Source organism: Xenopus tropicalis, chromosome 2 (genome assembly GCF_000004195.4).
Source record: "Xenopus tropicalis strain Nigerian chromosome 2, UCB_Xtro_10.0, whole genome shotgun sequence".
NCBI lineage: Eukaryota > Metazoa > Chordata > Amphibia > Anura > Pipidae > Xenopus > Xenopus tropicalis.
Window position 1 is genome coordinate 90324073 of NC_030678.2, and position 21138 is coordinate 90345210.

The following is a 21138-nucleotide window of genomic DNA, read 5'->3' on the forward strand; positions in this document are numbered from 1 at the left end:
TTAGTTATATCCATGGATTTGCTCATTAGCATCTTGCATTATAATTTGAGGTAAGAGCTTTTAAGTGGAAGGCAAATAAACAATTAATTTTATTCAGCCTATATAAAGTGAGAAGTTTATACCTGGCATGTAAAATCCAGTGTACTAGGCATAATCAAGCAAAGAGCATTTGATATTGGAGTGGCTCTTCTTTATGCTCATGCCGAGGCAGTTTTTAAGAAACCCAGACTAATTGTACATACATGTCTAAACGTATATGGACCACTTTTAATATTTTGTTACTGACCCCTCAGCTCCCATGCAAAATAAATAACATACAACATATATGGTTAGGATGAACATTGACTTTTTCTCTTTTGTAATAGGAGTTAAATCTATATTTATTCTTGCCTCATGTTTACTAGTCCCTATAAAGATGGTACATGATCAGGTTTAAAAATGCCATTGTTCCAGAACTGTGTCAGCTTGATGATGCAAGCCTTGGCCCTACAACCTGTATCTCCGCTGTGATCCCATAATTTGGCCCAAAGGCCAAATGGCCCAGCCTGATATCACCCACTTTAAGGTTGGCATATCAGGTAAAGAATCAGATTGTTTAAAATCGCTGTTTGAAGATGGCTTTTGAAAAACTTAATTATCAGCTTTTGTAGATTAATAATTCACTTCCAAGAAGCCAACACAGTAATGGAATTGTCCAGACACAGCATCACCTGTTGAAACCAAGAGTTTGTTCCTAATCTGTACATAGACAACATAGCAACTATGCAATGTATTCTGCTGTCCCTACATTCGGGGTAATGGAGTACTGTGAGATTTTTGTCAACCTGGCATTTTCAAATTTACTTTGTGGGTGGGGGAACAGAACACTAAAATTCACAGCCACTCACTTCAGAGTGAGTGGCTGCAGCATACTTTGTCCTTTGTGATAGGTGCATATCAATCAAATGCTCAGCTCTGCATTTGAGTGATATACACCTCAACAGACAAGACAAGGTGCATTGCAGCAGTTGCCATTCACAGTATCCTAGGGTGACATTACCTTAATTTAGGAACATTTTTAGGTTATAGTGGACCTTTGATCTACTGATGAATACAGTCAGGTAGTCATAGGAAATATTTAGACCAGTAAGTGGAATGCATGATGTAGACTGTAATTAGGAAGATTCTGTCCTTAAGCTGTTTGTTGGTAAGAGTGTACACGTCTGAATTCTGCATTCACAAACAATGTAAAAACAAAATAATTTTTGTTCATTTGTGAAATGCTAGGTAGGTGTATGCTTCTTAAATGATGAGGTGAAAAGGTCATGAAATTTATGAAGAATTCATATATTAAATATGGCTATTGGCATCCAACGATACTTTAGTCTTGTTTTTGTTTCAGTTCTTCCTCTTCACTGTCTACCACCTCCTGAATAACTAGGTCTGACTCTGCTTGCTCACTCCCATTTTCCTTTCTTTCTTCTTCCTTGAAATTCCAGCATTGTTCCCTCTCATTTTCAGGTGGCAGCACCAATGGCTGGTCTTCTCCATAGTCAAAGTTGACGTTATCCAAGCCAGCTTCTGCCAGACATGCATGGCAAAGGCGGTATCTCCTTGTCCCATCCTGAATAACACGACCTGTTACTTTGGTTACCGGAAGTTTGCACCTTCGGCAGATTAGCTTACCAGCCTCATGAATCTAAAATTGGGCAAAATAAAAAATACATTTACAGTAGTGGTAAAAAGCCACAAAATAGGTATTATAAAAGGTAATAAGCGTTTTAACCCTTTGCCTGTCAGTTATATAAAATCTATATGCCTGGTTTTAATTAAGAAGTAAAGGCATTAATAGAACATAGGGCCATTAAACAGCTTCCCAACATTCAAACTGCAGACACCCATACTCCAAAAACAGCCTTGTTCCTTGCACTTGAACACAAAAGACTTAGCTTCTCAGAGGGGGTTAAGTTTTAACCAGGTTTGGATGGGTCATTTCCCATGCCTAGCTCTGATGGCTATAAAGAGGAGCATGTGCACTGCAATCTGATCTGTTACTAGGGCATATGCTGCTAGTTGTGAATTACTGCTAGAAAGCCAGGAACATAAAGCAATTTGCCCAAATTTGACAGCCACCATATGGGGGTGGCCAATTCAGGAAGTCTGGCTGCTGTAAGTGGTGGACGATGGTGCTGTCCTGGGGCCATATGCTATTTTAATGCCTTTATTTCTGTTAATAAGTGGAAATTTCATATTGCCTAGTGGTGTGCTAAAATGGCTGTCAGAGGGTTAAAATAAAATGTGCCCTGAACTGTATCCCAGTAAAAGGCCCAGTCACACAGCTCAAAATCTACTCCAAAAGTAGATAAAACTCCCTACAATACCTGTCCGCTCACCTAACTTGGCTCAGCTCAATAAATAGTGACTGTCTATGACCTCTTACAAAAGCCCCTCTGGCACTTGAAAGAACCCACAGATTGCCAGTCTGGGTCTGCCAAAAAACCTTTTCTTGTGACCTGCCTGCCCACCCAGCAAGGCAACCGTAACTTCTCTGTCCCCACCCTGGTTCCAATCCCTATGATATAGGCTTTAAATGTATAAAGTCTTCCATTCCACCAGTCTGTTTATCTTGCCGTGCTGCAGATATTCGTTTCTGCTGATCCTTAATACCATGGTGGGCTTCTCCGTGAGGTACATTTTGTCTAATATGTTGTACTGAATGTGTTGGTCTTCAAAAGGAGCCAGTGCTACATATTAAAACTAATTTCTATTGTTTTTCCTACTCCTGTGTAACTGGAGGAGTCCCTGGACTTGGGTTTTTTTTTTTTTTGTTTTTACTATCGAGTGCTATTCTGATATTTTACTGGGAGCTGCTATCTTGCTACCTTCCCATTGTTCTGCTGATCAGCTGCTGGGAGGGGGGGGTGATATCATTCCAACTTTCAAAGAATGACTGAAGTTTGTCAGAGCACAGGTCACATGGCTGTGACACCCTAGGAAATGAAGAACATGGCTAGCCCCATGTGAAATGTCAAAATTAAATAAAAAAATCTGTGCTTTTAAAAATGGACTCCAATGCAGGAATCTGCTGGAGAATTTCTATTAAAGGGGTGGTTCACCTTTAAAACAGTTTTTGAATTATTTGCCTTCTCTTTACAGCTTTTAAATAGGGGTCACTGACCCCAAGCAGCCAAAAAACACTGGCTGTGTGTGGCTACAATGTTACTGTTAAAACATATTTTTCTATTCAGATCCTCTACTGTTTATATATATGTCTCTCATTTGAACCACTACCTGGTAATAGCTGCTTAAATTCCAGATTGAAGAGCTGCATAAAACTAAAATAATTAATAAATTAATAAATAAATCCACAGTTAAAAAAAATGAAGACCAGTTCATATTACTCTCTACATCATACTAAAACTTAACTCAAAAAGTAAACAACCCCTTTAGAAAAACATGTTTTGCCATGGCAGTATTCCTTTAAGAATATGTACCTGGTTGAAATGAAGTTTTAAAAGAAACTAGATCATTTGAGTAAAAAAAAAAATATAATAATAATAATAAAAAAAAAAAGGTTCAGTATAGTATCCATCCCAGGGTATTTAGGATTTTAAGATTTTCTTAGAATCATGCAACTGGATGAGTCTGGAAAATTGGCAAGTCAATGAAGGGTACATACTGTCTGAAAGTGATTGCGCAAGTGCTCCAGTCGGGTGAACCTCTTGCCACAGGCTTCGCATGGGTATGGTCGCTCTCCTGTGTGGCAGCGTAGATGACGTTTTAGATCTGCTTTGCGTTTCACAGTATGGGTGCAGAAAGGGCATTTAAACCTCCCAGAACTTATTTCATCTAGATAGGGGAAACAGATGCTATTACAAAAAGTGCATGTTTTTAATCTATAGAGGCATGGGACCTATTAACTAGAATGCTTGGGACCTGAGTTTTGACAGATAAGAGTTAAGAGCATCATGTGTTAGGGCAGTGACACATGGGGAGATTGGTCGACGCGTGACAAGTCTTCGTTGTTGCGGGCGACTTATCTACCCGTGTGTCACTGCCCTTAAGTTTACTAAACCAACAAAAGACAATAGGATTGATTTTTTTTCAGCATGGATTGATGCTGTCTAGCAAATGTGGCAAAAATTAAGTAGTGTGTTAAACCAGGATAATATGGTAAGTGGCAATGCCATATTTTGAAGCTTTTTGGATAACAGGTTTCCAGATAATAAATCCCACACATGTGTAAAATGTCACAATCTGTAATACTAGCTAATTACTTAGAGGGGGAGCAGAATTATCAGCTAAAGTGAAAAAACTTTAGTTCCATTTCTCATCTGGTAAGAAAATTCACTTCTATTTTAATTTACATTTTTAAGTATTAAGTCAGCAAAGAAATTTGCTTACAACTTGAGCAAATGTCTTAAAGGCTTCAATTGGAAGCATTTACCAAATGCATATTAAGACATCCTCACATCTTTTGGCTCAGGTATATGCAAAAAGCACTTAATATTTATAAAAATGTGAATATCTTGATGCCATGAAATTAAAGAAAACTAATGTTCCAGAATATAAATAACCTGTTTCTAAAGGGGCCTTACAGGTTTGGCAAATGTGACCTCTTGTACCAATATCCTAACCTATTTGGTTCTTCCTTTGATATTAAAAATTGACGACACTCTACTCTGCTCACCTTCACCCCATCCAGATGCTCCTCCCAGGATTGTAGGCATTGCCTTGTACAGCTCTTCTGCCTTAGCTATATGAAGAGCTGAACCTTGTTCCAGAGACTCCTGCTGAGGAGATTCAGGCCAACTGTGAGAAGCAACATCTTCATCCTCCTCTTTAGTAATTATTATGGTCTCCTGTGCTTGGGCTCTTTCCTCTTCTAGTGACACACTCTCAACTGTTTCCTCATCTTGCAGCATACATTCTGCTGAACCTCCCACTAAGTCACCCAGTGGAATATGACTGAGTGGTGCTGGTGTCAGAGGTTCTGGCAGTAGGCGCCTACGATGCTTGCGAACAAGCTCTGGTTTTCGTGGATGCTTAGAAAATGGGCGCTGCAACCGGGAGGTAATTGGAGGGGGGTAATTATAACCTGCAATAAAGCTGCCATGCTCTGCAGTCTCATGTGTGTGTGTCGGGCTGTTCTCAGTCCTCCAACCAGCAGCATAAAGCCCAGAACCATTACTACCAGTGTCCTTGTCTGAAAGGCTGAAGAAACCATCTCTATCCTTCTCATTTATGTCCAAGGAAGATTTGATGAACATCTTGCAAACACTGATAACATCAGTCATCTGAAGATAGCTGGCAGCCGACATAACCTCAATAACATTTTGTCCAGAAAGAGGCAATTTGCCCGAGTAAACAAAGTCTAGGATGGCTGTAAATGTGTCAGCAGAAAACACATCAAAGGTGGCTGTGATTGGTTCACCCATGTCCCTGCAGCTTTGAGACAGAAGCATTTTGAAGTAACCACTACTGGCAAACAGGACATTACGGTGTGCTTTAAACATCTGACCCTCCACTATAATGTGACAGTCACAAAAGAGATCCCTCCGCCGCTGTTCATCCAACTGTTGTAGAAGACGAATGTGGTGGGAGGAGAATTCCATCCTGTGGAAGAATGCTATGAACAAGATAAAATTAGAAGAAATGAATGGCATACCCTGTGCTAAGAATTAAGGTGGCCATATATGTAGCATTTGCGATCTTTCGTGTGACTATTGGAGTTGATCTTCTCCTGATATCCCCACCTAGGGTTGGGCGATATCGGTAGCTAGAATCGGCCCATGTATGGCCACCTTTACTCTATCACCCACCTTAGGTGGAAATATCAAGGCAATGATTGGCAGCCTCACCAAACGAGCAGATTTTATGACCACCTTTAGACTGGTTTTCTTCCCCTTTGACTTGTCTCTATTGCTGTACTATGGCGGAAGCTGTATAATTTGAGGGTGCCACCTATCACCAGCTATGACCCCATGTGGTTGGAATGGAGCGATTAATAATTAGATAATATTATGTTGTGATTAAATTCCACGCAAAGCTATACTGACCTATCTATACACTCACATACATTAACCATATATACCAACACCAATACTAACTGTAGATTTTAGTATCACAAAGAACTCATCCAAGCCCCTATCTGTCTATAATCCCCTGTAATGTACTTTTAAAGAGTAATCATGTCCCCTTGCAAGTGCCTTTTTTCCCAGAGAAAACAACTGCAACTTTGACAGTCTAACCTCATAGTTTAAAACTTCCATCCTCTTTACCAGTTTAGTTGCACGTCTCTGCACTCTCTCCAGCTCATTAATATCCCTCTTAAGGACTGGAGCCCAAAACTGCACTGCATACTCAAGGCGAGGCCTTACCAGGGACCTATAGAGTCAAAATTATGTTTTCATCCCTTGAGTCAATGCCCTTTTTATAATAGATAGCACTTTATTTGCTTTAGTAGCCACAGAATGACACTGCCTGGAATTAGACAACTTGTTATCTACAAAAATCCCCAGATCCTTCTCCATTAAGGATACCCCCACTACCATTTAGTGTATAACTTGTGTTTATATTAGTTCTACCAAAGTGCATAACTTTGCTTTTATCAACATTAAACCTCATTTTCAATTTTGCTGCCCAGTTTTCCCAACTTATCAAATCGCTCTGCAAAGTAGCAGCATCCTGCATGGAACTTCCTATCCTTCAGTCCAATTACAAATATGTTCGAGGCCAATATTCCTCAATTGTATTATTAACTTTCTGGGAGGTACTGTCATCGGTGGATTTTCAATAAGGCTAGGGGAGGCTAAGCCTCTCCAAACCTGCTTGGCACATAAAAAAAACAAAAAAAAACCTCACTCCATTTCTGCACTGTCCTGGAAATCTTCTGTTCCTGCAAGCTCCAGTTCTGCTGTGCTCTGATTGGATCTTTCTTCTTGTGGATTCTCCAATCAGAGCACAGCTTTCTTGACAGACAGTAACACTGACCAATCAAAGCACAGATGCAGTCAGGGCTCGGGAGATATTACAAACTGAAGGCGGTGCAGAAATGAAGACTGAAAAGAAGAATCTGCAGGCTGTAAACTTACCTGAGAACCAACTCTCAACTTTTGCTGCAGTTTTCATCCCACTCCCACAGGTACTATACAGTTTTAAAGGCTGAATCCCTAGCTGACATTAAATTGGTTTTTTGCCTGACCTGACATCTATAATAATATATAATCTATCCCCTACCCTAACAGATGGAGGGTAAGTTAACTCTTTCCCCCTGAAAAAAGCTCATTGTGCTTTTATATATTTGTTGTTGTTTTTTGCACTATTTTTTTTTTGTCATTGTTTTGTTCATTTCTAGTTAGTTACAGTGGAGCCAATGTTGTGTATCAGTGCCAGTGTTATAGTGCCAGGGCCTGAATATCTGCCATCTGTACCCACTGCTTCTCACTGCATATAATGTGCTGGTTTTGGAAATACAGACTGCTTCTCACTGCATAAAATGTGCTGGTTTTGTAAATACAGACTGCGTCTCACCATATATAATGTGCTGGTTTTGTAAATACAGACTGCGTCTCACCGTATATAATGTGCTGGTTTTGTAAATACAGACTGCTTCTCACTGCATATGTGCTGGTTTTGTAAATACAGACTGCTTCTCACTGCATATAATGTGCTGGTTTTGTAAATACAGACTGCGTCTCACTGTATATAATGTGCTGGTTTTGTAAATACAGACTGCTTCTCACTGCATATGTGCTGGTTTTGTAAATACAGACTGCTTCAAACTGCATATAATGTGCTGGTTTTGTAAATACAGACTGCTTCTCACTGCATATGTGCTGGTTTTGTAAATACAGACTGCTTCTCACTGCATATAATGTGCTGGTTTTGTAAATACAGACTGCGTCTCACTGTATATAATGTGCTGGTTTTGTAAATATAGACTGCTTCTCACTGCATATGTGCTGGTTTTGTAAATACAGACTGCTTCTCACTGCATATAATGTGCTGGTTTTGTAAATACAGACTGCTTCTCACTGCATATGTGCTGGTTTTGTAAATACAGACTGCTTCTCACTGCATATAATGTGCTGGTTTTGTAAATACAGACTGCGTCTCACTGTATATAATGTGCTGGTTTTGTAAATACAGACTGCTTCTCACTGCATATGTGCTGGTTTTGTAAATACAGACTGCGTCTCACTGTATATAATGTGCTGGTTTTGTAAATACAGACTGCTTCTCACTGCATATGTGCTGGTTTTGTAAATACAGACTGCTTCTCACTGCATATAATGTGCTGGTTTTGTAAATACAGACTGCGTCTCACTGTATATAATGTGCCTGGGGTGTCACTACCCACTGCCTTTCTTGCTATAAAACTAACGTGAACACATCTAAAAGGGTGGTTCACTTTTAAGTTAACTTTTAGTATGTTATAAAATGGCCTATTCCTAGCAACTTTGCAATTGGTCTTCCTAATTAATTTTTTTTATAGTTCTTGAATAATTTGCCTTTCTCTTCTGCCTCTTTCCAGATGGGGGCCAAACATTATTGCTCTGCGAGGCTACAATTTTATTATCAATATTATTTTTTACTTATTTTTCCATGTAGGCCCCTTAACTATTCATATTCCCATCTGCTAAATTACCTAATGGGGGGAAATTTTCTATTGGAGGTACTCTCTATGGGGGCAATTGGGGGGCTCTGTGTATGGGGGGTACTGTGTATGGGGGGCACTGTATGGGGGGACACTGTAAGGAGGGCTACTGTGTATGGGGGGCTCTGTGTATGGGGAGGCACTGTGTAAGAAGGGCTACTGTGTATGGGGGGCACTGTGTATGGAGGGTACTTTCTATGGGGGCTACTGTCTGTGGGGCAATTGAGGGCATGGTCTATGGGGTCAATTGAGGGCACTGTCTATGGGGGGGGGTACTGTTTATGGGGGCAAATGAGGCACTGTGTATGGGGGGCACTGTATGGGGGTGCTGTCTATTGGGCCATCGTGGGTACTATTTTAACTTTTAAAAATGGGGTGTGGCAATTGGGGCATGGCCACAAAGTGGGCGTGGGCAAAAAAATTTGCCATGCTGCGCGTGTGGGGGTCACCACAACATGAGGAAATGTATTAAAGGGTCGCGGCATTAGGAAGGTTGAGAACCACTGTCATAAAAGGAACTAAATTAGTCTGGCAAGATCTGTTACGCATAAAACCATGCTGGTACAAACTCATAGGGGCTGATTTACTAACCCACGAATCCGACCCGAATTGGAAAAGTTCCGACTTGAAAACGAACATTTTGCGACTTTTTCGTATGTTTTGCGATTTTTTCGGATTCTGTACGAATTTTTCGTTACCAATACGATTTTTGCGTAAAAACGCGAGTTTTTCGTATCCATTACGAAAGTTGCGTAAAAAGTTGCGCATCTTTCGTAGCGTTAAAGCTTACGCGAAAAATGCGCAACTTTTCGCGTAAGTTTTAACGCTACGCAAAATGCGCAACTTTTTACGCAACTTTCGTAATGGATAGGAAAACTCGCGTTTTTACGCAAAAATCGTATTGGATCCGAAAAATTCGTAAAGAATCCGAAAAAATCGCAAAACATACGAAAAAATCGCAAAGTACCGATCATTACGAAAAAAACGCAATCGGACTCCATTCGACCCGTTCGTGGGTAAGTAAATCAGCCCCATAGTATTTGCAATGTATTCAAGTATTGTCTCTCTAATTACCCCTTCCAAATGCTTTCCTACTACTGATGTCAGACTAACAGGCCTATAGTTTTCAGGCTGAAAACGGGATCCTGTTTAAATAACGGCATCACATTAGCAATTTGCCAGTCTCTCAGGGATTACCTCAGCCAGTTACTAAATTACAAACGCTAGCAGCAGGTAGCATCCGTGGTTTACCATCTTGAAATAACTACTCCATCAGTATTGCTGAACACTTGCTTCACTCCTATATGCTGCAAGATCATGCACGTGCTTTGCTGTGCTTAGTATTCAGTTTCCCGAGCAGCGCAACAGGGAAGCACAGAGCCAATATGCATAAGATCGTACAGTATAACTGGGTGAAACTAAGAAAGTATTCTGCAAAATTGTTGAAGGAATAATTATAAATCCTCACTTTCCAAAATACCTTGTCTCCCTATGTGCCATTTCCTCATTTGCCCTTTTGTGCCTCCCTGTTTTCACATATTCCCTCCTTTTCCTCCAGACACTTTCCTGCCATTCCTTCCCACATTATATGCCACACTCTCCTCAGTCTCCAAACTTCCTCCAGTCATGTGTCAGTTTCTCCCTCTCCCTCTGATAAAATATTCCCTCAGCCATGTGTCAGTTTCTCCCTCTCATAATATTGTTCTATATTTGTTGCAGCATTGGTGGGAGGCATTAAATTATTCTGCCATCGCTTCCTTCTCCCTGGCTCATACTTGTGCTTTCAAGCATGTCGCGCAGTACAAGCCTGTGCCGGTGAAGAAGCAAGCGATGACAGAACGATTTTAAAGCGCATTGGACCACCATTGCTTGCGGCGATACATTTTGTCCAGGTTGGTTATCCGGCGCCATTCAATTAAAAAAAATAAAAACTAGGGAATATAATTGTGTGAGGCCGTACCAGCTCCCCCAACCCCCCCTCAGTTCCGCCGCCGCGTATGAGCCAGCCCATTGGTTGAGCTGTCACAAAAGAAAAAAAAAAAAAGACACCGTTTTCACATTAACCACATTTTTGATTGGCTGCTCTTGTCACCGGTAAAGGAATTTACCATGTAGAAGTTCTGTTATTGGATCCGCTAAATGCCACTCGGGGGGGAGGGAGCCCTGGTAACTGTGGTGTCTAATTGGCTCCCATCGCTGCCCATTACACATCCAACATTACCGGGGTAAACGCAGCGCAATCTCGTCGCTGAAAAAAAGCTATGTATAACCAACATCCGGAGCGGCGCTAAGTATGTCAAACGCGGCCTTTTCAGCTATAAACGGCATGTTAGCAATACTTCCCCCGAAGGCCATGATGTTGTATTCGGCCTGGATAACCTTACTAATCCCCCTGTATCTGCCCTTGTAATTTATCCGGAATGCAACTACCAGCCCCCGGGTCACCTCCCAGCTGCTGTATCTTTATTGTACGCCTCCCCCAAGCTACTCACCTGGGATCCTGCCTTATCCAGGGTGTTATTTATCGCTTTTGGGCGCTACACCCGAATTTTGTTCACCCTCTGCTGTTTCCGCCACCCGAATGTCCGGACAAAGGACTGATCACGTGACGACGCCCGAGGGCTGAGACTGTCTTAAAGGGGCCGCGCCCGTAGGGGGGGTTGAGGATGTGAGGGGCGGGTGTGTTTGTATGAGAGACACCCGGAGGAGTGTCGGAGGAGTGTGTGCTGGGCGGGTATTCCGATTTACCCGATTAGGGTCACCCACTATTTTGATGTACAGACGTATGAGGGGAAGAGAGCAATAATTGTCAGGCTGCAAGCCCTGAGACAGGGACTTTGCGAACACGTTTGTATGTATCGAATGCTGCATTTTATGTGGATTTAAAATGAAATAGTATTAAGTATATAGGTAAGGAAATATTTTTAATATCAGCCATTACAGATGCAGTAATCTCATAGACATGGAAAACAAAATATTGTGCTGGTCAAATTCCTTCTGCTGTGCAATACTCTGGTGAAACATTGGGAAGCTAAGCTGAGCTCCTCAACCCTTTAACAGAGGATGCTTTTGGGGTTCATGCTTATATGCCCATTCCTGTAGGGCAAGTGTCCCTATATAGTTAATGTGGATAAAGGTGTGTTACAGTTGTAAAATATAGGGATATTATAAGTCACAGAGGAGTTTCATGACCATATAAAAGCAGGAGGTCATGAAACTTCAAGGTGACTTCTAACATCCTCATATTTTACAACAGAGGATACATTATTTGTTTTAATACAGTTGTGTGAAAGAGGTGACTACACTTATGCAATTTATGTAACTACTCACCATTTGAAAAATATACTTATAAAATTACCATAGAAATGAATAGAACATGGGTGAGATTTTATGTATTAAGCTCTAAACTCATATTTTGCTAAATGTGCCCCTAAGGGGCATTTTCGTACCTTTAAAAAGCACAGTACAAAAAAATTGTATAGTGTTTTTTTGGATTGTGCTTTGAAAAAATCGTATATGCTAGTATGAAAAATTTGTACTTTGCTCTGCAAAGTACTAATTTTTCATATCTGACGATTGTAAACCGCAGGATAAGATTTCTGATTTTGATCCTTCCGTGCAGGATTTTGAAAGCCTCCCGTACGACTCAATGGCACTCTGCAGCTCCAACTTGGCCCAAGGAAAGTCACAATACCGAAGCTTGAATGAGTCTGAAACTTTTGTACTTGACGCAATGTTTTTTGTCGCAAATGTACGAAAATATTGCAGAAAATACGGGAAAGTTGTAAACTTTAGAAAAAATAAGATTCTTTTGTATTCGGACCTGTCGTACTCGATGAATGTGCCCCCATGTGTATAAACTACTACTGACTAGTAATTAAGCCCTTAAACTTACGTAGTTTACGTAACTAAAGCAAAAACTTATATAACTTTCATATCAAGCAATGACAGCGCAGAGCAGGGGCAGGAAGGAGATTAAACTTAGGGCAAACGCCACAGACTGTAAATGGACTCACTATTAATTAGCACATAATCAAAGGACTCAATTATATTAACTGATTATTTTAGAGTAACATCAGCTGTTTATGTTGCGCACACACAAGGGGAAGAACCAAAATTTTGGCATTGTACGCTTGTGTTCATGGGGGCCCCAGATAAATTGTATGGGGCCCCAAATTTTCTGATGGCGGCCCTGAGTAAACTGCACAGGCTTAGTCTGCTTTGGGTGGCTGCATTATAGCTGCTTGTTATGGATGAAAACGGAGCACACTATAGTTGTTCAGAGTGGAACTGACAGCTCCACAGAGAACAAAAATTTGTTAAGAAGGATATGGTAGGGCTGTACAGAAATCTGTAAACTGCAGCATGCATTAACCAATAATCAACCATCGAATGAGTATATATGTTTTAAATTTTACACAACTGAGTAGGCATATCTAAATAGGAGTTTTCCATACTGTTGCAGTCATTCCTGTATCTAAAGTAATCATTCCTGTACCATGAATTTTACAAATAATACTTTAAGAATAAATATAAAATTGAACCATCTCAGTTGTTTATTTTCGTTTTTAGAGATATTTTAATTGCAGAGTGGAAATAGGCAGGCTAAGAAATACAAAAAATATATATATATATACATAAAATGAAGACCAATTACAGTTGCTTATAGGTTGCTCTGTAACATCTTACTAATACTTTCCCATTATAATGAGCTTAAATTGTATTGTTTATAGCCTGATGGAAAGATTCTTATGCACAGTCTACCTGAAGCATTATTCTCACTGGTAGTTAAGGGTAATTATCCTCTGTGGATTTTGGTTGCTTTTATTTTTGTGTTCTCAGAAAAAAGATAAAATGCTTTGTGTGCCACTATGCAAATTGGTAACAGTGTCCCGTTAAGTACTCAGCTATTGTAAATAAGACTTAGGGGGAGATTCACTAAGACACGAACGCTCCGAGCGTATTCTTGCTGATTTTTTGCACTCGCGCAACTTTTTCGTTTGGCTCTGCCGCTCTTTACAATGGTCAGTATGAAAATTTCGGGACTTTCGGATCGACAATACGATATTATTGTGAGTAATATGATTTTTTCGTAAGCATTTTCGGGATATTTGCTATCTTTAGAAATTTTCATTTCCAATCCGAATTTTTCCCATTCGTGAATCGTATTCGTGGATTAGTAAATCTGCCCCATAGAATATACATTTATGCTTATGCCTAGTATTAAAAAAAAGTGTACAGTTTTAGCCTATTAATTTTCCTGAAGGTTTGATCCAAGTATTCTTTATACTTTCTGTGAAAGGAATAGTGACACATTCCAGATTTTAACATGAACGTGCCACTATTCCTCCATAAACCTAGATATCGTAAGCTTTCCTAGTTAAGATGCCCTCTGCCTCCCTCTAGCCTACCACTTACTACATTGATCTTCTAAATTGAGTTCAAAAGAAAACAGTGTCCCAGCCTATCAGAACATGTTGTCATTCAGGAAGCTGTTCCAGGTAGAAGACTGACGTTGTGGCAGGGCTAGAACAGACTTCTAGCCTACTTCTTTGTTAAGCTTTAGTTCTCCTTTAATGCTCATTTAAACCCAAGGAGGCCTTGAATAAGACCACCACAAAATAATTGAAACAATCTAAATTCTTCTTATCATTATATTGAGGTTTTCATGGGTAATATTCTAAAGGTGGCCATACACAGGCAGATTTAAACTGCCGATTTGAATCCTTCAGACCGATGCAGCAGCTTATCTACCTTTGTATGGGGACCCCAACAAGCCTTCCTGACTGCAATCTGGCCAAAAATTTGCTAGGTAACGATTAGGCAGCTTTAATTTTCTTGTCGGATTGGGGACCACATTGGCTCACTGATGTGGTCCTCGCTCCTGGTGCTCCTATTCCCACCGTTGTTATCCAGACATTTGGAACTTAGGTGGCTATAATTAAGGAAAGATCCACTCGTTAGTCGACCTTACCAAACGAGTGGATCTTATAGTGTTACAGTCTTATAATGATGTATATGCACAAAGCAGCTTGTGAACCATTAAGTAATACTTGCAATACTTGTGTATCTTTTAATGCCACCTTACAATGTCTTATCCACTTGTAGTGCTGTATTTGTCAGATGTATCATTCTTGTATTCTACTACAATACAGGACTACCAATAATATGCAGTACTTACACATAGCTTTAGGTGTAATGTTTTCATTTATAGCTTACAGTCTAAAGCTGGGTCATACAAGTACTGATAAAAATGAATTGTATATAATTTTTATCATATGCATGGTGGTCTGAAGATCTTAAGTGATATCCACAGAAGATAATTCATCAATTAGGCAGGTATGAAAATGTAATGTGCCAATGTGCCACGTCTGCTAGTCTATGGTGCACTGGCAGATGAAAAAAGTGTAGCTGTTATTCTTGCTGTTCTGATCTTTTCTGGTTTCAGCCCAAACAAACTAAACAATAGAATAGCAGCCCTTTATTTAGTATTCAGTTGTACGGGGGATGTGCTGTCGGGTACAATAAGTGATCTTCCCGTATAGTGCCTTTCTAGACAAGTGAAGTGACATTTACTAGAGGATGCCAATGTCAGGGGTAGAATTTCTGACACACATCGCCATCAATGGCCAGCTATCCTCTTTGGTGTCTTGGACACTACACATGTGCAGTATAGTATATTTCTGGACTTTCTGTGGGGCATTGGAAAACAGCAGCAGCACTGCAGGGAAAGTACCAGGGTCCAATGCACTTTTTATGAGACAGAAAAGCCAACCCAGGGTGTAAAGCTAGCAATTATATTCACTGGGGGTGCCTAACATACTGACCACACCTCACCCATTGAATTTCATTTTACTTGTCCTTTAAGTTTGGTGCCTGAGGTACTGCAGATTGATTAATTAATTTACCAATGGTCACAAGAAGTTGATTCATAAATAAAACTAAGATCTCCCTGAATCAGCTTACTGAACTAACGAGTCGCTCATTTTTCTTTTATTATTTGATCTAAAAATGACTGCAAATTCAAGCAATTCACAAGTTTAAATTCAAGATTTGCAGAAAATAGGCAAGTGTCTTATGCATTCAGTAAATCTCAGTGAATACAAACAATATAAATGGCAGTCTCAGTGATTTGTGCAGGTGTTTCATCTTGGTTATTCAACAGCTCTACAGTTTTGGGATGTTTGTGAACAATACATTCCTGTGTGGTTAGCAGATAATTGGTTTGATTTCGTCATCACTATCATCCACTTTATGTATGACTACATCAGAGGAGACATCCTCTATAATCTCTGGATCTGATGTCTGTATCCCATCATGGAAGTTCCAAGTTGGTTCCTTGTCCTCATCACCTGACAGGATAATAGTGGGTTCATCATCATCCACCTCATTTGGAAAGCTACCAACCCCAACCTCTGCCACACACTTGTTGCACAATCGGAAACGTCTTGTCCCTTCTTGAACCACTTGACCTGAATCCTCAGTAACATGGCGCTTGCACCACCGGCATATAGGCTTCCCTGCTTCATGAATCTAAAAAATAAAGTTACACATTTTAAAATCATAACCATCCAAGAGACACATATTTTGGGGATGTTATCTGTACCCTTTCTAGTAATTACTAGCTAAACAGGAAGTCCAAATCACCCACCCTTTTCAGATCAATACATGGCCTTGTTGTCAGATTGCACCACTAGAAAAATTCAACATAAAGGTGGCCATACAAGTTGCGATCTGCTCATTTGGCGAGGTCACCAAATGAGTGGATAGTCTCCTGATATGCCCACCTAAAGTGGCCGATATTGGGCTAATTTGATTGTTTGGCCCTAGGTGCCATAGGCATAAGGGCCATCTATGGCAGTCCCCAATCAGACAGAAAACCCAACCTGCCCGATTTAGATCTGGTCAATTTTAGGCCAGATGTGGGTCAGGTAGGCCCATAGGGGATGCCCATACATGGGCAGATAATCTGACAAATCTGTCTAAAAGACAGCTGAAAAACAGCTGAAATCTGCCCGTGTACGGCAACCTTAACACAAACAGGCCACAAATATCCACTATAAGAAACTTGGATCCACAAATGAGTATTTCAATTTCCAAGCTTATAATGAATGACTTTTGTAGCAGGGAACTGCAACATGTGGTACTTAAGGGAATCTATCACCATGAGACTGCTTCCCCCACCAGAGGTGTGGGTTAATAGAGGGAGCTCCTAGTGCTTGCAGCCATGTTATTTAGCACACATGTGCATAATCTACGTCACACACATGCACATAATGAGCAAGTTGCGGCACTCGCTTGTTATTTGATGTGTGTTGAGCTCTTCCCTAGTGTGGGCAGCCTAGCACTTTAGGGAGCTATTTTTAAAAGACAAAAATATTATTTTGCCCAACCGGTATGCTCTATAAGCCAGCATCTCTGGTGGGGAAAGCTATTTAGGGTGATAGGTGCCTTTTAAGCACAATTCACAGAATGTGTGCAGGTCTTAGCAGTGAATTGTGCTGAGAACTATTTACCAATATTGCTTAAGGAATCTACAATTCTTATTCACTACATGGAAATTAACTTACAGTTCGATAATGACTGCGGACATGCTCCAACCTGGTGAATCTCTTGCCACAGGCTTGGCAAGGATATGGACGCTCACCAGTGTGGCACAGCAGGTGGCGTTTTAGATCTGCTTTCCTTTTAACCGTATGGGTACAAAAAGGGCACTTGAAGTGCAAGCTTGGCAGATTATCTGAGGACACAAAATGAAAAAAAAATTATATAAAGTTTCATTATTTAGTACTTGTTTATAGTAGCTACTTATGCTTTGGACACACACTCTAAATATATATTTTATTGATATATGTTTTAGCATTCACACAAGTCATTGCTTTAGTGGAGTTTACAATCTAATTTCCGCAGGCAAATATAACAGTGGAAATCATTAAACTGACTTGGAGGAAACCATGCAAACATGAAAAGAATGCAAAAACCCATTGCATATAGTGCCCTAGTTAGGAGTAAATGCCAGATGTCGAGCTGTAACACAGAGTTATTACACCATTTGGCACCATGCTGCTCATGTTTCTGAGGGTGTATTTTGATGAGTTGTACGGTTTATACACTGCTTGGGTTTAACCACCTGGACTGCAGCAATAATTCAGTATCTACAGGCTGCATCTTTTATCTGTCTGATGAAAACATCCCACTCTGCTGTCAGCTTCCACCTATAATGGTATCTATAACCCTTCAAGTAAGTGCTCACTTTGAGGACATCCACAACCACCCTTGCTCAGTTTTATTGAGATGGATGCAAAATTGGATCTTTACAAATTAAGATCAGAAATAAGGCTCCGGTTACCTTGGAAAACTATTTCTATATATGTTTACCTATTATGAAAAGAGTTAATAATAATGCACTCCTGCTATAGAACACATCAATATTATTAGCACTTCACTGAAAGAATTAATCAGTAAAGTAACATCAGTCCTTGCCCCAGTGAAGCTTGCTATCTAAGGTCCCTTTCTTATCAGGAGCCAATAAACTTTTCTGTATGATATTGGAGAGTGGAAGGAAGCCAGAGTTCCAGATGGAAACCCATGCAATCATATGCAAACTTCTAAACTGCTTGCTGATAGTTCCATAATAGGAATGGAACCTAGGTCCCTAGAACTGCAAGACAACTAAATGCATAAGAAAGCTGACCCATTTGTTTGAATTGGGAACAATTTATGGAGGTTCAAACATTTTTCTGGTGTTCCATCTTATTACACAGTATGTGAAAAAAAAACCTTGCAATCTTAATAGGTTCTGTTGCAAAAAGCAATAATCATAATAACCAATAACCTTATGCATATATAAATGCATAAGGTTGCTTCAGACATTGAATCATCTTACCTTCTCCTAAACAGCCTTTGATGCCCATAATTTTGGCATAGACTTCATCAGCTTTTGTTGCCCTGTTCAGAGAATGCCGCCTTCTACTTCTTGGTTGCACCACTGTCTGGCAGTTCAAAAAAGCTTCTGTCTCCTCCCCCTGGGGAAGTTCTACCTCAATGTGACAACCAGTGTCATCTGATTCCAGAATTCTGCACTCTCTCAAATGTTCCTCTGGGGAACACGTTGAGCTGGGTATCTGGGGTATCCTGTTGTGCCTGTCTAACATTTTCATGGTTGCTGTAGAAATGCTATTCTGGGAAGAGGGATGTTCATCAGTTCTAGAACAAAACCCATATGGAGTACAGGAGCTGGTTTCTAAATATGCTGCAATATCCCCTTCTGGCTGATTACAATGATATCTGCCCATGCCCCAGCCAGTGCTGTAAAGACCACATTGTCCAGTCTGCTGTCCAGTCTCTTTGTCAGAAATGTCTAAGAAACCATCCCTGTCCTTCTCATTGATGTCCAGCGAGGATTTGATAAACATTTTGCAAACACCAATAACTTCGGTCATTTGTAAATAGCTGGCTGCTGACATGATTTCAATGACATTCTGGCCAGAGAGGTTCAACTTGCCGGAGTACATAAAATCAAGAATGGCTGTGAAAGTGTCAGCAGAAAAGACATCAAAAGTGGCTGTAGTAGGTTGGCCCACATTCCCACTGCTTTGGGACAGGAGCATCTTGAAGTAGCCACTGCTTGCATACAGAACATTTCTATGGGCCCTGAATGTATGTCCATCAATCATGATATGACAGTCACAAAAGAGGTTCCTCCTTCTCTGTTCATCCAGCTGCCGCAACAGCCGAGAGTGGTGTGAAGGTAGATCCATCTTGCAGCCAGAAACTAAGAAATAGAAAATGAAGGGATCATTCCTTACTAGGTACAAACCCCTAACCCCGCTGTCACACTATGCAACTGATAATCATAATGTTAACAAAAGTTTCATTAATAACGAATCATTTCGGGCTCAACTATGTCTTTCCGTCAGCAATTCCATCTTAGTGTAACAGTGAGTATTCGCACAGAAGTGATGCAGTACTTGGATACAGTATTCTGCACAAAGCACTCCAGCATATTAAAGCCCAGGTGATCGCCTGATAATGCAAACAAACACATTAATTGGCTCAGCCTGTCATTGGCTGAAGAAAAGCCGTCAGTACGCCGTACAGCTGCCCTCCTTCTCTATGATTCTCATTGGTTGCCCACTAAAATAGGGCGGTACTTTTGTACGGTTTAGTTCATTGACATTGACGTCGGCGTTTTTAAGGTTGGGCATCAGATAGAACAGCATTCTGATTCGCTTAGTTGGACGCCAATACTACTAACTAAGGAAGCTGATTGGTCAGCGCTAACGTCATTTACCCGAGGGTTGCAGAGAGCTTGGAACACCCGGATAAAGTCAACATGGCCGAGTTGGCCGATATATTTTTGGGGGCTTGGATGGAATCTTTTGGTAAATTACATCTGCTTGGGGGAATTTGGACTTTCCCATTACCCATCCATTCAAGGTGAAAATAAATCGGGTCACTCACCAGCCTATAGACCGTAGTTGGGTGTTTTGTCCTTTTTTTCAGCCGATCGCCCGCTTGCATGTAGTGCTTTCCCCGCCCAACAGAGCGAACAAAGGGCGTGTCACGTGACAACGCCCGAGCCTGCCAGCCTGGGGATCGCGTCTGCCAGGGGGTGGAATGAGGAGGAGGAGGAGATGCGAAGGGTGTGTTGTGAGACCGAGGGAGGGCGGCAATGGCGAAATGACGCGTTAGGGCGACTAGATTGTATTTCACGTTGAAATTGTCATTGGATATGCAAGATTACAGTTGGCAGCCTTTCTCAAAAGCAGAGCCAGTGACTGTTATAGGGTTACTCAATAACGCATTTAAAGTGGTTTTTTTTTTTACGTCAACATTTAGGTGTCCGCGGAACTATTTATGCTAATAAAATGAAATTCAGCTAAATTCGTGTTCATGTGAGAGCACTGACATGCGCTAGTTTTGTATCAAACAATACACGCGTTTATTTTATGAATAACGTGGAAGGGACAGATGGGGGCGTCATAACCTGCAGGGTTGCTAGGCAACTAGCCAAGCCGATCGCATCTTCTTGCAAGGATTTTAAAAGAGCAGGTACACAACAGGGGAAAGAGTTCTGGTCCCTCTGCCAAATCTAGCTTGCTTTTGTGTCTATTTTTTTTACTTTAATAAATCACTATGGATTCCCGTTACCGATTCAGCAGATAGTGGCTCATTGAGGTTTGCAGGAGGTGCTTTCTCCTAGGCCAACACATCAGCACGGCAAACATATTGCAAACAATATACAGGCGATGGAGTACCTTTCTGCATCTTTTGGCTATAAAAGGAAGATGCACTCAGTGTTGGACTGGGAACCCAGGGGCCCACCAGAAAACCTTAGACCCTAGACATGCTTTTCCTAGTCTCCTTTATTAACATGCTAGCATCTATTCTTCCCCTGCGGAAGGTGCAGGGCCGAGGTGGCCGACCCGGTTGCCTAGGGCGCCCGGTCGGCTTGGACCGCCCCTGCTTTGCCAGCAACTGCTACCTGCTGATGGTTT

The 21138-nt window shown here is 40.9% G+C and overlaps 2 protein-coding genes across 3 annotated transcripts; both read right to left on the minus strand.

Moving 5' to 3' along the window:
- Window positions 1–380: 380 nt before the first annotated feature.
- Window positions 381–11189, minus strand: zbtb8a.1 (zinc finger and BTB domain containing 8A, gene 1). The gene is made up of 4 exons (NM_001123452.1): window positions 11131–11189; window positions 4670–5608; window positions 3659–3828; window positions 381–1678 (listed from the first exon to the last, which is right to left on the minus strand). The coding sequence occupies exons 2-4, from the start codon at window positions 5592–5594 to the stop codon at window positions 1361–1363; spliced, it is 1413 nt and encodes a 470-aa protein (NP_001116924.1). The 5' UTR covers window positions 5595–5608; window positions 11131–11189; the 3' UTR covers window positions 381–1360.
- A 2334-nt stretch (window positions 11190–13523) lies between these two features.
- Window positions 13524–20175, minus strand: zbtb8a.2 (zinc finger and BTB domain containing 8A, gene 2). Of its 2 annotated transcripts, NM_203676.1 has the most exons (4): window positions 20102–20175; window positions 18525–19412; window positions 17209–17378; window positions 15617–16171 (listed from the first exon to the last, which is right to left on the minus strand). In NM_203676.1, exons 2-4 carry the CDS (start codon window positions 19396–19398, stop codon window positions 15848–15850), a joined length of 1368 nt encoding a protein of 455 aa, NP_989007.1. In that variant the 5' UTR covers window positions 19399–19412; window positions 20102–20175; the 3' UTR covers window positions 15617–15847. The 2 variants fall into 2 exon arrangements, with proteins under 2 accessions (XP_012812095.1, NP_989007.1); XM_012956641.3 differs by lacking the exon at window positions 20102–20175 and having other exon boundaries at window positions 13524–16171; window positions 18525–20090.
- Between the last annotated feature and the right edge of the window lie 963 nt (window positions 20176–21138).

Coding starts and splice junctions, on each gene's coding strand:
- zbtb8a.1 (NM_001123452.1), bottom strand. CDS start 5,594: ATGGAATTCTCCTCCCACCACATTCGTCTTCTACAACAGTTGGATGAA. Junction 3,829..4,669: donor AGCATCTGGATGGGGTGAAG/GTGAGCAGAGTA, acceptor TCCCCTATCTAG/ATGAAATAAGTTCTGGGAGG. Junction 1,679..3,658: donor TGCGCAATCACTTTCAGACA/GTATGTACCCTT, acceptor GCCCAATTTTAG/ATTCATGAGGCTGGTAAGCT.
- zbtb8a.2 (XM_012956641.3), bottom strand. CDS start 19,398: ATGGATCTACCTTCACACCACTCTCGGCTGTTGCGGCAGCTGGATGAA. Junction 17,379..18,524: donor CAAAGGCTGTTTAGGAGAAG/GTAAGATGATTC, acceptor TTGTGTCCTCAG/ATAATCTGCCAAGCTTGCAC. Junction 16,172..17,208: donor TCCGCAGTCATTATCGAACT/GTAAGTTAATTT, acceptor TTTATTTTTTAG/ATTCATGAAGCAGGGAAGCC.